The sequence below is a fragment of the Dipodomys spectabilis genome, unplaced genomic scaffold (assembly GCF_019054845.1).
Source record: "Dipodomys spectabilis isolate Male_0828 unplaced genomic scaffold, ASM1905484v1 ptg000038l, whole genome shotgun sequence".
Taxonomy (NCBI): Eukaryota; Metazoa; Chordata; class Mammalia; order Rodentia; family Heteromyidae; genus Dipodomys; species Dipodomys spectabilis.
The window spans coordinates 1,510,960-1,528,216 of NW_024870715.1; the positions used below are offsets into that span (position 1 = coordinate 1,510,960).

General features: G+C 34.4%; 1 protein-coding gene across 4 annotated transcripts in view; it reads right to left on the reverse strand.

Annotated features, from left to right (window-relative positions):
* Scfd1 (sec1 family domain containing 1) overlaps window positions 1-17,257 on the reverse strand; it is a 97,852-nt gene that overhangs the window by 64,165 nt on the left and 16,430 nt on the right. For all 4 annotated transcript variants that reach the window (XR_006147123.1, XM_042677392.1, XM_042677391.1 and 1 more), the window contains 7 exons: window positions 17,036-17,126; window positions 15,584-15,706; window positions 14,344-14,431; window positions 10,420-10,509; window positions 6,276-6,331; window positions 4,984-5,069; window positions 2,168-2,267 (listed from right to left, as the gene is read on the reverse strand). Coding sequence is in view for 3 of the 4 variants with exons in the window: in XM_042677392.1 (XP_042533326.1) it covers window positions 2,168-2,267; window positions 4,984-5,069; window positions 6,276-6,331; window positions 10,420-10,509; window positions 14,344-14,431; window positions 15,584-15,706; window positions 17,036-17,126 (634 nt within the window). In the remaining variant the exon portion in view is untranslated. The remainder of the gene's footprint in view (window positions 1-2,167; window positions 2,268-4,983; window positions 5,070-6,275; window positions 6,332-10,419; window positions 10,510-14,343; window positions 14,432-15,583; window positions 15,707-17,035; window positions 17,127-17,257) is intronic.

The window sequence follows — 17,257 nt, forward strand, 5'->3', positions numbered from 1 at the left end:
TTTAATTTTCTCTATCCAAAGAAGTCAAGAAGGAATCTAGAACTCCAAGTTCAGGAGTTAGCAAAGATTTTAAGTCTCTGTTCTGAACAGTCTCCTCTACATTCATGCTAGTGGCAGTGAAGAGGTAATCCCTACATTGAATGCTTTTATAAGTCTCTTACAACATGGGCAAAATCTGCCCTACTTCTGTAGTTATTTGCTACAAATGAATGCCAAATGGCTACCCCTTGTATCCCTATGAGATGAATTTTTAAAAAATCTTTCACATATCTCATACTTTGGACTCTTATTTGACTTATTAGTCTACAAAAACTCTAGTTTTGACATGCATATCATCAAATGGATATGGCAAATTTCTATCTGGAATGTTCATTTCCAATATTCTACTTTTATCTCCATTAGATCTTTTTTCAAATGTGATTTTGTCTATCCTAAGAGTTCAATCATGTTTATTTTTTCCTACTTTATTCTCCTCAGTACTTTCTACCTTAACATTACATGTTTATTCATTTTCCTTCTCTCCTTCTAAAATGTTAAGTTTGTAAGTTTCAGGAAAACAAAGGTAGCATGGTTTGTTTGTTTCTTTGTACTTTCAATAATGGGGGTTGAACTCTGGGCACTATCACTTATGCCATGTCCCCAGTGCTCTTTGCTTCAGTTTACTGATAGGGTCTTGTCTTGTGCTTTTGTCCAGGCCAGTCTTACAACATGATCCTACTATCTCTGAGTAGTTGGATTATATGCATGAAGCACAATGCCAACCTTTCTTTTTCAGACAGGATCTTGTTTACTTTACCCACGTTAACCTCAAACTTCCATCTTATCTCTGCCTGCTGAGTAGCTGAGATTACAGGCACAAACTATCTTGTCTAGCCTGAAATGAGTCATTCTTAATCTCCTACTACATCTTTTAAAATCAGCTTCTGTGTTTTATTACTTAGGACTTAATTAGAGGTTCCTAATTCTTCTTGCCTTCTCTAGGACAGAAAAGTGTATAGAATTGCTAATTTCCATGAGTAATCCAGAATGTTTTATGTAAACATTTTAGATCTAATAACTTGTGTTCACAGGGATAAGTTCTTAACTGTTGCTTAAGTCTCGTATCCCTTTTATGAAATAGCAGGCAATCTTTGCAATAATGATGTTATTACATACTATAATCCATAGAGCCTCGGGCTAAGAGTTAGTAAATTAGAGGACTTGTTTTAAAGCCAATGACATGTCCTTAAACTTTTTACAAGTAAATGCAATATTTAGCTGACCATAAATGGATGAAAAAATACTTTTTTTTTTGTTTTAAACATAAAATTAGATATAGGGGATGGCTAAAGAAATCATATGATGTAATCACTAAACAAAATGAGGTACTGTTGGGAGAAAGAGTAGGGAGGGTGAAAAGGATTAATATGGTCCATGTTTGGCATGTATGAAAACAGTACAAAGACAGTTGTTGCTGGTGGATCACACTTATAGCTAGTAAGGAGGCTAAGATCTGAGTACCGTGATTTGAAGCTAACCCAGGCAAAGTTGAGAGAATCTTATTTCCAATTACCCAGCAAAAAGCTGGAACTTGCTGAATGGCTCAAGTGGTAGACTGCCAGCTATGAGAGAAAAAGCTGAAGATCTGAGTACAAGTCCTAGTACTAGCACAAGAAAAAGAAAGAAAATCAAATTGTTTTAATAAGGGAGAGTCACAGGAGAGTGAAGTTGATTGGAATACTCTGTAAGTGAGGAAATGTCATAACGAAACTGTTAGATACTATGCAACAACAAAAAAAAAGTAAAAAAAAACTTAAAAAGTGCTGTATCATTTTAAAAAATGAAGTTTGATTCTCAGATTAAAAAAATTATAGGTTCTCTTCTTAGGGAAAACACATTTTTAAAACTTAATATGAAAAAAAAATATACCTACTTGTTTTCTCTTGTTTCTTTTTTTCCCCCCATTATTGCCAACAATACCACTAACTTACTCTATAATTTAAAGGTCACAAATTTGGAATTTAAACTTCAGCATTTCACTAATCTCCAGCATTCACATCATTATTTTTTATTTATAGTTTTCAACCTCATCTTTCTCAACTTTATTTCAATAGCCATTTGTTTTAAACTAAGGAGACTACTAAATGTTACCATATTTCAGTAATAAATGCTGTAGTTAGCCTCTTACCAGTACATCATGCACCAATGCTTGATATGTCCAAGTATGGTGTAAAGGAGTTGCCAAATCTATGTTTCTGTCAACAAGGACTAATAATGGCCTTTGGAAGCTGTAAATACATTAAAAAATTATATGAATCTTTCTAGCAGGATATAAACCTCCTAAAACTTTCCAATATGTAATGCCATTTTGATATGAACAGTTTGATAGTGCTAAAACTGTTATACTTTGCCTTAAAATGGTTTAGAATATATTCAGTTAATCATAGTAATGATTTGGACTGCTTAAAACCTATGTATAAAGCTATGTTGTAATCTAATTTAGGGAATTTCTGTAAAGAGATCTACCCAGATTCTTTTACAAATAATTTTTGTAATTAAGTTGCTTCTCATATATCACATTTTGGGGGGAAAAGAAGGCAAAAGGAATAGTTATTCATATCCAGGGACAACAGAATACAATGGCAGTTTTATAAATTCCATATTATGACATTTTTCCTAAAGACACAAATCCAAAATGTCTACTTTAGAGAAGAATCTCAAAAATCCTACCCCATTATAATGTACAAAATAAACACATTATGTCATAGGGAACCTAGTTATATCACTATTCACTTAATAGACAAGGGAATATGACACTTGTGAACTGTTTAAGTCCATAGTACAATTTAGATGGGAAAGCAAACTGAGGGCACAAAAGTCATTAGAGGTTTCAAAGATTTTTCTGTAGAAATATTATTGTTATCAGGAGTATTTTTTGGCTTTCAAAAATCATTACTACTTGATTATACTAGCTATATATATTCTACTTTGCAAGATAACTAACCCTTTTAAATGAATTATACATTAATAGTAAAAGAGGGTTTCTTTGTGATAATTCCAAAGACCTGGACAATGTACTTTAAGCAAGTTCATATCATCCCTCCTGCACTTATGGGCACAGGTCTGTAAACTTTTCTAATTTTATTGACTTTCGGATAAGAAGCCAGGGAAATATCACTGCCTACTATCATTTAGTACTCAAGAGTATGTAGAAAGTATATCTCCAGAAAGGTTTTTATAAACCTTGGCATGACTAACATTAGAGGCTGGATAATTCCTTATTAGATGGGTTCCTCTGGTGTACTGCAGTAGGTTTAGCACTGCAGGATGTTCTTAAGTAGACTAGATTCGAGTAGCATACTCAGTTTTGACAGCCAAACAAGTCTTTAAACTTTACCAAATGTTCATGAACAAAAATTGTCCTTGTTGAGAATCAGTAGCCTATGGCTGGAATTAAGTAAATTTAACAAGAGTCCAATAAGTTGATTAAAATAATTTAAAAATGCATCCAAGAAATTGAGACAATTGTGATAAGTGTTTAAAATTATTCAAGTAAGTTTTTAACTTCTAAAGCCCATATTGTAACATTTTAATTAGGAAGTTATTAAGGCATGACAATGTTCGATTAATTTTAGAAAGTTAGGTGAGAATTTGATATGTTGCTCTGCTCTACTTACTGCTCTACATATTGCATACTTAACACCAACAAAGAAATCAGAGAACAGCTTACAATAATGTGAGAATTAAGGTGGCCAACCAATGTTAATGTGAATTACAAATTAATATGTAAGTATGTGATTCATCAAAACTGGCTTGAAATAATGTATATGGACAGTTAAAGAAATTTTTGGTAGAGGAAAGCTATTTCTCTGGATAACATTTTGCTCCCATAGCTTTATTAGTTCAACTAAGAAATTTCCAAAATTTTCTCTTCTTTAAACAATTCTTATATATTTGAGTTGGTTTTAATGTATTTCTTGTCAACATTCTTCATTATGATTAATAATAAAAATTATAAATAATAGCTGGGCACTGGTGGCTCACGCCTGTAATCCTAGCTATTCAGGAAGCTGAGATCTGAGGATCGTGGTTCAAAGCCAGCCCGGGCAGGAAAGTCCGTGAGACTCTTTATCTCCAATAAACCACCAGAAAACCAGAAGTAGCACTGTGGCTCAAGTGGTAGAGCGCTCGCCTTGAGCTGAAGAGCTGAGGGAGAGTACCCAGACCCCCATGACCGACCAAAAAAAGGAAAAGAAAAAATTATAAATATACTAATTATAAATTATAAATATAAATAAAAAATACTGTGGTGTTTTTAGCACTTCATTTAATAAAAATTGAGTAGTGAAAAACTCTGGAATTACCTAGTCATGTTAGAAATAATAGCAATCACCTCAATGATTTGCAAGTTTAATGATTTACTATTTCATTGTGAAAATGGATATTTAGAAATAAAGTCAGAGGGGCTGGGAAGGTGGCTCAGTGGTAGAGCGCTTGCTTTGCATGCATGAGGCCCTGGGTTCAATTCCTCAGCACCACATAAGCAAAAAGAAAAAAACCGGAAGTAGCACTGTGGCTCAAGTGGTAGAGCGCTAGCCTTGAGCTGAAGAGCTGAGGGACAGTGCCCAGGCCCAGAGTTCAGGCCCCATGACCAGACCCTCCCCACCCCCCAAAAAAAGAAATAAAGTCAGAACCAAATCCAAGTATGCAAATTTTTCCCGTTTTTGTGTTAAGAAGAGGTTTAATGATAACTGAAATGGCTTTTGACCTTCAAAGCTATATAAACAGAAAAATTTATCCTATAGATGCTAAGATCTTACAGAAATTTTTACCAAGATAAACCAAATAATCCTCCGTTTGTATTTCAGGGACAATTTGGATCAAAATTCTGATTAAGTTATGAAAAAGAAATTCTTAGAATAAGGATAGTCTAGCACCCAAGAAAAACAATGAAAACTCTACATTTTTATTTTCAAATGCTGTTTAAGTACATTAACAGAATACCTGAATTGGCCCGCTCCAAGTGTGTCACCTGTAAAAAGACTGTTTCTTGCATCTCTTAGATTTTCACGAAGTTTCTTATCTAGTTTCTGAAAAATCAAATTTTAGATGAACTCTTAACACTTTCGTATGTCACATAGTTAAATGCGTTGTGCTCTTAGTTTCATAATCTATAGACTAAAAATTTCTTAACAAGTCAGTGATTCTAAAAACAAAATATTTTAACTTTTTCACTATTTCAGTACTACAACTTGCACTTGAAAGAGATGACTGACTTTTTTTTTTTTTTGGGGGGGGGGGGGGTCGGTCGTGGTGCTTGAACTCTGGACCTGAACGCTGTTCCTCAGCTCTTCAGCTCAAGGCTAGCGCTCTACCACTTGAGCTACTGTGCCACTTCCAGTTTTCTGGTGGATTATTGAAGATAAGAGTTTCACGGACTTTCCTGCCTGGACTGGCTTTGAACTGCGATCCTCAGATCTCAGTCTCCTGAGTAGCTAGGATTACAGGCGTGAGCCACTGGCACCAGGCATCCACCGTCATTTTTTCTGTGCTTCAAGCCTGTTTTCACTCTTAAGGACTTTTTACTGAGGCTACCAAACCCAAAAGTGTCCGTGAATTTTTCGGTTTTCTATACCATTTACCTACTTTCTTTTTTAGTTATTCTCATGATTTTTTAATTTAGATATTTAAAAGAAATTTAATTTCATTACCAAATTTAGTTCCTTTTAGAATATTTACTGAGTATTTAACTATAACATATTGGATACTTTTAAAATGCAGTTATTTTAAAAGTAGTTATATGCTTGATAAAAACAATTTTGAGGGAACATAAATGTACAAACAAAATAGGGGTGAATTAGAGTTAAGTAATTTTACTCCAACTAACAGTGATCACTGTTTTTTTGTTTTGTCAATACCAGGGCTTGAACTTTGGGCTTTGTGCCTTGCTTGGCTTACTTATGGATGGTACTCTACCACTTGAGCCAAACCTCCAGTCTTCTTTTTTTTTTCTGTTTAATTGGAGATGGAGTCTCTCAGAATTTCTATCCAGACTAATTCTGAACTTGGATCCTTACATCTCAGCCTTTTGAGTAGCTAAGACTACAATCATGAGCCACTGGCACCCAACCAACAGTGATTACTTTTTAATCTTTAGTGAAATCCCAATGTAATAAAGTATTTGCCACTGGTACTCAAAATACATCTCATAGCAATTAGATAATATTATCTTGAGGTACATATGAGAAAACAACTCATACAGTTCTTATAGTCAAGTGATAATTGCATAAACTCACCACTGCCACCATTTCAGCAGCTGTTCCTCTTGAACATCGAATGATAGGAACAGCACCTGTTTTAAATGTTAGCAATTATCTTAGCTGTTAATTAAAATGAAAACTTAAGTTATAATAGATCTATACAATTTGGGCTACAAACATAAATAATTTAAAATCTGGAGTAAAAACAGGTTCTTGTATTTAATAAAGAAAGCAGAAATCAGAAGATATTTTACTTATATGATTTTATTTCTTTTTTTTTTTATTGTGAAAATACCGTACAGAGGGGTTACAATTACATGGGCAATGATTTTGTTTCTTTTTTTCCTTTTCTTTTTTTTTGGGGTCCTGTCGTGGGGCCTGAACTCTGGGCCTGGGTGCTGTCCCTCAGCTCTTCAGTTCAAGGCTAGCACTCTACCACTTGAGCCACAGCGCCACTTCCGGCTTTTTTCTTTTTGCTTATGTGGTGCTGAAATCGAACCCAGGGCCTCAGGCATGCAAGGCAAGCGCTCTACCACTGAACCACCTTCCCAGCCCCTGATTTTGTTTCTTGTGGCATCAGTTTAGGAGTTTTAATTTGTCCTAAAGTCACTGAAGAAAAATTATTAAACATGTATGTATGTTTAAAATATATTAAATGTTCCTTTTTTTTTCCCCAGGGCTGAGGACCGAACCCAGGGCCTTGCACACGCCGGGCGGGTGCCCTTCCGCTGGGCTAAACCCCCTGCCCCTAAATGCTCTTTCTTTACAACCCTCAATACACAAAACAAACTATTTTTTATATGTTTTATATGTTTTTATATGTGGAATTAAACAATATAAATTCAAATCCTGCAAATAAGGCTTAAAGCTATCATTCAACTCTTTAAAAAGTTTATATGACTATCCAGTCAAAACCAGTAAGATTGTATACTATCTTGGAATATCCTATCATGAAACAGGTACCAGAGTAAAACAGAAACCCAGAGTTCTTTCAAATTAGATGGTGTGCACGCGTGAGCGCACTACTCCTAGGATTTAAGACACAGGGTTTGAGCACTGTCTTAGCTTTTTCACTCAATACTGTCACTATACCACTTGAACCACAGCTCCATTCTGGATTTTTTTTGGGTGGTTAACTGGATCTCATGGATTTTTCTGCCCAGGGTAGCTTCAAATCAAGATGTTTAGACTTTAGTCTCTTGAGTAGCTAGGATTATAGGCATGAGACACCAGTGCCTAGCAAGAACTATTTTTATATGGAGCTAATTGATCAATGTGTCCAAGTTTTTAAAGCAGACTTCTTAAATCGGCATTTTGACTTTATTTGTAGGCAGTTTCAAATACTAAGTTTAGTATTTACCCTTAAGAATTCATTTTAATTTATCTTAAAACAAAGAGCTTAACAAATTTGGGGACTGGCATTTCTTATTTTACAAATCAGCAATAAAGGACTGTAATCTTATAGACAATAATAGGAAGTATTCTTGTAATTTGAAATGTTCCAATTCACTATCAAATCAACTCACTGTACATCGTAACTCCTTTCTTTTTTTTTTTTTTTTTTGGGTCCGGTTGTGGGGCCTGAACTCTGGGCTTGGGCGCTGTCCCTCAGCTCTTCAGCTCAAGGCTAACGCTCTACCCCTTGAGCCACAGTGCCACTTCCGGCTTTTTTTTATGTGGTGCTGAGGAATCGAACCCAGGGTCTCAGGCAAGTGCTCTCCCACTGAGCCACCTTCCCAGCCCAGTAACTCCTTTCTTTTATCACTGGAGTATATGTTACCAAAAGCTAAAATTCTAAAGTAATAGAGCCTAATTGCACTGAAAACCTCCTGACACAAACTGAGAAAATTGTAATTTTCAACTGCTGAAACGGTTGCAGTTCTATTCTACAGGAAAGCTTATTTTGATAAATAAAAAAGTAAAAATGTGAAATACTAGCAATTTTTTTTAAAAAAAACTATGCTTTCTTATGCCCTCCTACCTCAAAGAAATCCCTGTTAGGAATTAGGAAACAAATTCCTTCAGGTTTTCTATCTAATCCAGTAGTGTAAGAATAAGTGTATGGGTATATGTGTAAGTATGTTTGTATAAAGATGAAAAATAGGATATTACCTGTACTGTTTTGAAAACTGCTTATTTAGTAATGTACTGTGAACATCTGAAAATGGCAGTAATTGCCTTTTTTTTGAGGGGGTGCCGGGGGAGAGATCACTCTGAAAGTGTTTTTAACACTTCTATGGTCTCTTCATGTCTTTTCCAATCTACCCTTATTTGAAAGCAGTTATCAGCAAAAAACAATCATGTTCTCAATCACCCTAGGAACAGGCAAAATGTTGGAGATTATATAAAATGGCAAAATAGATAATTAATGACAACAGGACTAAAGATGTATCTCAGTGATAGAGCACTGCCTAATGTGTGAGGTGTTAGGTTCAAACCCCAGCAAGACAAATATTAGCAAGCAGAAAAACCAAACTCATTGGAAGCTACTGAGAGTACAGATGCAGAAACTGGATGGAGGTAAAACACTTGGAAGAAGGGAATTTTAAAAAATGAGATACATGTACGATAAGCTTCTCTCCTAAGGGTAATTTCCACTTTACAGGACACATAGGACAAGTAATACACAGAGAACAAGAGATATACTGAGGTAAAAACTCAAAGATCTGAATTCACAATTGGATAGTAAAGGGGGAAAAAAAATCCAGGAAAGGAAGGAACCCTAGAATTTACATACAAATTTTTAAATATTTGTCTAAGTACTATATGATGCATATCTGTTCTTCAATTTTCTCATTTGTAAAAGAGTTTATCAATCTACTGTAATGATTATTTAAACTCAGGGCCTCATGCTAACACTTGAGCCAAGCCTTTAGCCCAGGTTTTTAATATTTAGTTTTGGTGATGGAGTCTCACAAACTTTTCTTGCCCAAATTAGATTTGAACTTCAATTGTCCAGACCTCTGACTCCTTAAGTAGCTTGGAATATGGGCATGAACCACTAGTGCCCTGCTTAATCAAAGCTCTTAATAAATCTATTAGAATAGTTGCAATTTTGGTAATTTTAGATGATCTAAGAGAACATTTAAATTTTTAGGGTAGTTTAATATATTATGTAAGTTCAGTGTTTTGCTTGTCTTACAGTTATCAGGCACATCTCTATTTAAATTTTTTTTTTTTTTTTTTTGGTGCCAGTACTCTGGTTTGAACTCAGGGATCAGGTGTTATCCCTTAGTTTTTTTTGGTCAAGGCTGAAGCTCTACCACTTAAGCCACAGCTCTGTTTTCAGATTTTTGATGGTTAAGTGGAGATAAAGAATCTTTAGGGTTTTTCTGCCTATGCTGGCTATGAACAACAATCCTCAGATCTGTCTCATGAATTGCTAGTATTACAGGCATGAACCACTGGTGCCTGATTACTTGAGAAGTTTTATTATGAAATATTTAAAGAAAACTAGGATTCACATAAGATGAAGCTGTCATAAAATTATTGAAGCAATATATTAGAAACTTATAACTAGCCAGAACATTTAGTACTCAACAAAACCTTAACTCAAAACCCACTACTGGGAGTTCACAGTTCAAAGCCAGCCTAGAGGCAGCAAAGTCCAACAGAAAACTAGAAATGGAGCTGTGGCTTAAGTGGTTGTTTATTCGCCTTGAGCACAAAAGCTCAGGGACAACCTTCAGTACCTGAGTTCAGCCCCAAAACTGACAAAAAAATTCCTCCAAACAAAAAACCTACTGGGGCTGGGAAGGTGGCTTAGTGGTAGAGAGCTTGCCTTGCATGCATGAGGCCCTGGGTTCGATTCCTCAGCACCACATAAGCAGAAAAAAAAAAAAAGCCAGAAATGACACGGTGGCTCAAGTGGTAGAATGCTAGACTTGAGCTGAAGAGCTGAGGGACAGCGCCCAGGCCCTGAGTTCAGGCCCCATGACCGGACCCAAAAAAAAAACAACAAAAAACAAAAACCTACTGATTGCTTATTCAAGAGGAATAACCCATTAAGTTATTCGAACATTTATATTTTTATATAATCTAGAATGTATACTTTATTCCAACTGTGGAGAGCAGAGATTCCAATACATGAAAAGGATCACATTAAAGTCTGACAGATTAAAGAGAGTTACTAAGTGACTCATTTAGTTGAAAAAATAGCCAGAGAAATTTGAGAACTTACCCAATGTAACAAAAAAGCAGAAGAGGCTGTCAACAATAGTGTCCATAACTGTTTCCATTTCTGTGTCTGTAATATCTGGCCTATTTATGGCTAAAGTGACATAAGAAGAAATACAGTGACTAAAATTTATCTTTAAACTTATAATTTGTTAAACTAGTTTGTAACATAAAACCAGTTTGATAACACTTATAAATATTCCAGTGAACATTTTTGCTATAAACTTTTTCTTTGTGCAGATCTTGGGACTTGAACTCAGGGCCTAGGTGCTGTCCCTAAGCTTTTGTGCTCAAGGCTAGCGCTCTACCCTTAGTTGAACCACAGTTCCACTTATGGCATCTTTGGTGCTTAACTGGAGGTAAGAGTCTGCTTAACTGGTAGACTTTCTTGCCTGGCCTGGCTTTGAACCATGATCTCAGATCTCAGCCTCCTGAGCAGTTAGGCTTACAGGCATGAGCCACTGGCTTTTCTTACAACATTTAAAAAGTGAACAAGTATATATTTACTACCTTTTCACCATCAATATAAAAAAAGCCATGCATATATACAAAACACTACCTCAGTATCAAAATAGCAATAATAATAATAATAACTCTACCAAACAAATCAGGAACTTTCTGTCAAAGCAAATAGGAGAATAAATACTAAATTCTATAATTTTATTCATAAACACTAGATGGCCTCAAGAAACTATTGTATTCATAAACTTTGGATGGCCTCAGGAAACTATTATTCCCATTAACCAACTTCTGTCCAGAAAGACAATAAAACAAACATCACCTATCAATTCCTTTGTATTCTGTTATTTGAATACTTTTTCTGGCTTACATAGATCATAAACTTTTGTAGATAAAAGAATTACCTTGGGAACATGGTGGAACTAAAGTTTCTCTGAACGCTTTTAAGAGATAAAGGATTCTTAGCTTTTTACTATTGGTAACTAAGAAATATTCATTCTGTCAAGCACCTCTAGGGGGTTCAAGTACCACATTCCTTGGAGCTACATTAAAAGAAATACTGCTGTTAAGATTGTCCTTAACAGTCAAAGACCTTGTGATACTCATAAGACACTATGTTGGAAATGAACTTTACAACTTGGGGGTGGAGGGTGGGAAGGATCAGGGGAGGGAAAGCAGGAGAAAATGAAGGAGAGGGTAACAATGTTCAACAAGAATTGTACTCATTTCCTTACTCATGTAACTGTAACCCCTCTGTACATCACCTTTACAGTAAAAAAAAAAAAGACCTTGATTATTTACCTTTGTCTCTCAAGATATCTAGGCCCATATCTGATAAAGTAGACAACAATGAAACACTACAATATTTCATTTCCTAATACCTTGAATGTTGAAAACAAACAAAAATTTGATATAATTTGTGATTAGCTAAGAGGAAAGCAGAATCCAATTGGATAAGTCAAAGAATCTTAAAAGTGTGTAATTCACCCAGAGGATAACCAAGAATTTGATCAGGCAATACAGAATCCAGATGAAGAAAATATGCTAAGACTAAAGTGTTACAGACCAACATCTACCTAAATCAGATCAAACAAGTGGCATCTACGATTTCAGAGAATATGAATTCCATTATATTCTATCAATCAGTTAGCATAGGGAAAGCAGATAGTATATAGCCCTTCAGTCCTCCACCCCAAACCCCATGCCTATGATAACAGTGGCAAACTGTCCATCAGCAATGTCAATCAAATTTAGGAAAACACAAGGCTCTGAGATAATAGTCTCAGTTTCACTAAGATATCTGTTTCCTTTACTGGGTAAAAGAAGTTTAGAAAAAGATGAGATACAAACAAATCAATGGTGTTATATGTTTAGAAATATTTATTGAAGGTTTTGGTTAAGCACTTAAAATGCTTATGAGAATTTGCCATAAAATTACATAGTGGGAAAGAGCACAGTCTTTGGATAGAAACTACCTGCCTTCAGTAAACCTAAAGTGTCCCTGTCACATCCTGATTGAACAGTAAAGGTGCTTATTTAACAGCTCTGCCTTTTCCTCCTCTGGGAAATGGAAATTATATAATAATAGTAGCTATTTCATTAAGTTATTCTGAGGAGTAACAATTGTATATTGTAATGTATTTAAAACACTGAATGCAGAGTGAGTATTACTAGTCTCATGAAGACCTGGACAATTAGACATTTGATTGCACTTTAAAATTAAAAATTTCAGACTTGTGATCTTCCTAAAGTTGACAGATAAACTAAAATATAATTAAATTTGTAAGTATTTGAATGTTTGTTGAACTTTAGATTCATAAGTTATTTTTTAAAAAAATCATTAAAATATTGGGCAAGTTTTGATAGGTTTTTAAACTTGTCTATTTTGTGAAATATTTAAAAAACTTTAATACAGTGAACTTATAAATGTGATATAAAATGTTTACAGGAATTTTAACCAACTAAGTTTTAAAGAAAAATTGTTTTGTTTTTATTTTTAGCAGGTTTATAACTATAGCACTTAAAAGTTTACCCTAAAGCCTCAAGGAAAACTAGGTTTTATACATGTAACTTAAAGCTGCTAATGTAAAACTTGATTTAATTGTAAACCATTCTCTGTGAATACTACTACCATCCAAAATCTCTTAACAATATTTTAGGAAATATTTAAACTCTTTTAGGGATTTTAATTTCAACAAGAAAATATGCTATAGATTTTAATGAAACCAAAAGTGTTATGTTGTATTTTCTCAGAAAGCTTACGGTTTAAACAGGCCAGTGTTTAATAAGGATGGTAGAGTATCTTATTCTTGTCTCATGACAAAATACAACACAATCAACTTTATCCTGCATTAAAAGACAATAAACCTTTGGAATTAGTGGATATAGGGTTCTCAGGGGATCAAAACTGAGGAAGAACTATGGAAATATCACAAACGCTCAGGATATATATAGTATTTTAAAATGACTCAGATTTACCTAAATCATGTTTAGTAGGTCTGAGCATTAACTTGAAACTGCATGGAGTAAACCAGATTACTGTCATAAAAATTACTGTAGTACATATGAATATCGCTCAATAAAAATTACATTTTATTTCATTATCTTTTATCTTAAATACTGTGAATGCTTGATTAATTTTTCACCAAGTACCACCCAACATCCACTGAAGATATGCCACCTTTCAACAAATCTGAAGTTTTCATTTTCTTATGTATATTAAGTATATTATGTGCACATTTTGGCTTGGGAGATTTATCTTTATGCTTACCTGCTTTGTGGGAGAAAGACTTGAGCAGGAAAACACTCAATATATCATACAATGATTTGAACACAACTATCAATGATGTGAGAATGACTGAGAGGTTCTTTACCTCAAATGAGATATGGAGTTAGCATGCAAAAGTTTTGATTAAAAAAATTATTACTTTTCTGACTATGGTCTAAACCCATGTGAGAAAAATCTATGATGGTGGTTACCAGCAGCTCATGTAAGTAATCCTAGCTACTCAGGAGGCTGAGATCTGAGGAATGCAGTTCAAAGCCAGCCTAAGCAGGAAAGTCCATGAGACTCTTACCTTAATAAACTACTTAGAAAAAGTCAAAAGTGGTGCTTTGGCTCAAGTGGTAGAGTGCTAGCCGTGGGCAAAAAATAACTCAGAGACAACACTTAGGTCCTGAGTTCAAGCCCCGAGATGGGCACCAAAAACAAAACAAAACAAAAATCTATGAATGTTGCTATGTGGCTACATAAGAGATCAGAAAACTGACACAGAGTTAAGAAAACAAGTTTATGTATGACAGAATTTAGTCTTGGAATTATTTCCCTACATGCTGTAGAACTCTTTTAAGATCTACTGTTCCAAACAAATCTGGTTTTGCGTATACTAGACATACTCATTATATTTTACTTATAGTATACCATACATTTATGTTAACAATGAAATGCAGAATTTGTATTTTTACATACCACGATATGAAATGAGCTCCTTATTTTGATTACATAGTACAAACATGTCATCTTCCAAAGTAATAAAATTGAGATACTGATCAAAAACCTAGAAAGAATACAAATTTTCACAATAGTTAAAATTAAAAATTTACTAAAATTTTAGTTTGATATAATCTACTAATGGCCAAAATTGGAAAAATTACAAGTAGATTCAATAAGTAAAAGCTGTATTAATTAGTTTGTCTAACTGGGTAACTATGAAGAATTAAGAATATTAGAAAACAAACAAAACTAAAATATAAAAAATGAGCTTTTGAGTGGTAACTATTAAGTAGGAGAATAACATTTTCAGAAAACAAAATTCAAGTAAATATATATTCACTGTAATGTCTTTAAGAAAGTCATGGTATTGTTTTTATACAATAGTTCTTTTAATAAACTTAGTGGGGGAACGTTCTATCGATTCTTTTTTTTTTGGGTCCGGTCGTGGGGCCTGAACTCTGGGCCTAGGCTCTGTCCCTCAGCTCTTCAGCTCAAGGCTAGCACTCTACCACTTGAGCCACAGCGTCACTTCCGGCCTTTTTCTTTTTGCTTATGTGGTGCTGAGGAATCGAACCCAGGGCCTCAGGCATGCAAGGCAAGCACTCTACCACTTGAGCCAACTTCCCAACCCCCTGTTCTATCAATTCTTTGGAAGTGCAAATAAAGGGAAAGAGTTAAAATCTACTTGAAATAAATATAATTAAACAAAATGCAAATTTATTTTCATTTTATATGAAATATATGTAAACGGGAAAAATATGAAAGAAACTTCAAAAACCAGTCAGAAGTAGCAGTAGATTGTAAGAATAAAAACAACGTAAACAGATTCTGTCTTTCAGGTCTTCTGTAGTCCTCTAGAATTTTCATTTATGTATTCACAAAATTCAAAAAGCACAGAAAACTAAAGGCTACCAGGAGTAGGTTTTATAAACTGATATTTAGCTGAAATTCAAACCGATTAAAATGTTACTATGATACAGGATTGTTAGATCATTGTATAGTACACAGCAAAACCTCTTTGTACTCTCTAAGGAACAGAGTTGGAAATTATATGTAGCTTATAGTCATTACAGATAAAACCATGGTCAATACTTTAAGTACAATTTATAAGAATAAAATTATCAAACTATTTCTGAATTGAGCCACAAAGATTATATCACAGCCTAAAACAAAAACTGACTTTAACAAAATATCTTCCATCATCTACATGACTTACCTTGGCTACTTGTGTTACTGCACTAGCTGCTAATGCTGCATTTGCAATATCTTCCAGTTTACTTCTTGAAATAGCAGAAATAAAATTTAGATAATATGATTCGTAGAGCTGATTTCGAAGGTCCTAAAAGCACAATGAATACTTCATTCTTATAGGACAGTATAAAGAATGACTGTAAATAAAAATTATTTACTACTAATTGTAAGGCTTTGTATATATGTGAGATTCAAATTCAAAATGCAGACCAGGTGCTGGTGGCTCATGCCTGTAATCCTAGCTACTCAGGAGGCTGAGATCTGAGAATCACAGTTCAAAGCCAGCGTGGGCAGCGTGAGACTCTTTTCTAGTGGTTATAATAACCACTAGAAAACGGGAAGTGGCGCTGTGGCTCAAGTGGTAGAGTGCTCAACTTGAGCTGAAGAGCGCAGGGACAGCGCCCAAGCCCAGAATTCAAGACCCATGACCGACAAAAAAAAAAAAAAAAAAAGAAAAAAATCAAAAGGCAGGCTATATAACTGACAATTTAAAAAAAGTCTCCTAAGAAAATATACTTATGCACTAGCAATCTGGTTACTGAAATGTATCTTATTATGAACTTACATATTCAACAAAATGCTACTACTAGATACCACAGAGCACAAAACTGCTTTGAAGTAGCCTGTATGTGGTAGCACATGTCTAGTATGCCAAGACTGAGAAGGCTGAGGGAGAAGGACTGTGAGATTTGTGGGCATCTTGGGGTATAGTTGGACCCTACCTTAATGGAAAGAAAAATAAGAAAGAGCCAGAAGAATTACTAATAATCTAACATAATTAAGGGCTCATTAGTATAGGCAGACACTATTTCTAGTGCTTTAGTAATGATAATAAAAACAAATACCTCTTTACCGTACATAGATGTGTTATAATGAGTTACTAATTCTCAAAGTATTTCTTCTCACTCAAAAGTAGTGAAATTTAAATATTCAATTAAAAAAATAAAATTTTGTCATTTATTAAATGACAGGCCTCGATATCTAGAAAACTGTCCTCAAATCTGTCATCAACTATATATATGACTAAATATATATATATATATATATATGAATATATATATGTATATATATATATGACTAAATCCATAGTTATATATACTCCTATATGAGAAAGGCAGCTGAGCAGGGCTGTGATTCCACAAAGACAGGGAGATTGGTTATGTACAAGGACTGAAAAAACAAAAAGGGCTGGGAGCACATACTTCTCTAGAAAAAACAAAAACAAAACTTTTGATGTATTTAAAATTCAAAAATAGTCTGAAAAAGTGGGAAGCTGTGTAAAGGAATTTCAGATCCTCTACAATGGACATTTTTTTAACTTTGTCTCAGTATGCAAATAGATATTTTGACAAGTTTGTCTCAATATTAAAATAGTCAGATAATTTCAAGAGTCAGGTAAAGTAAGAATCTGTTTTACCTGACACATTCTATCAATGTTTTCTTCAGTTGGCATCACGAAGTACACTGCAGGAACATCTGGAATAGGATCTCGATCAGAGTGCAAAAGCCTAGGAAACATAAAGAACATAAAACTTACTTTTTCTTTAGTTAATTAATGATAGCTTAAAAAGTTTCTCTACAGTTAATTCATCAGCTCAAGGACAGTGACCACTGCTCTAACAGCTCTTGCTACTCTTTT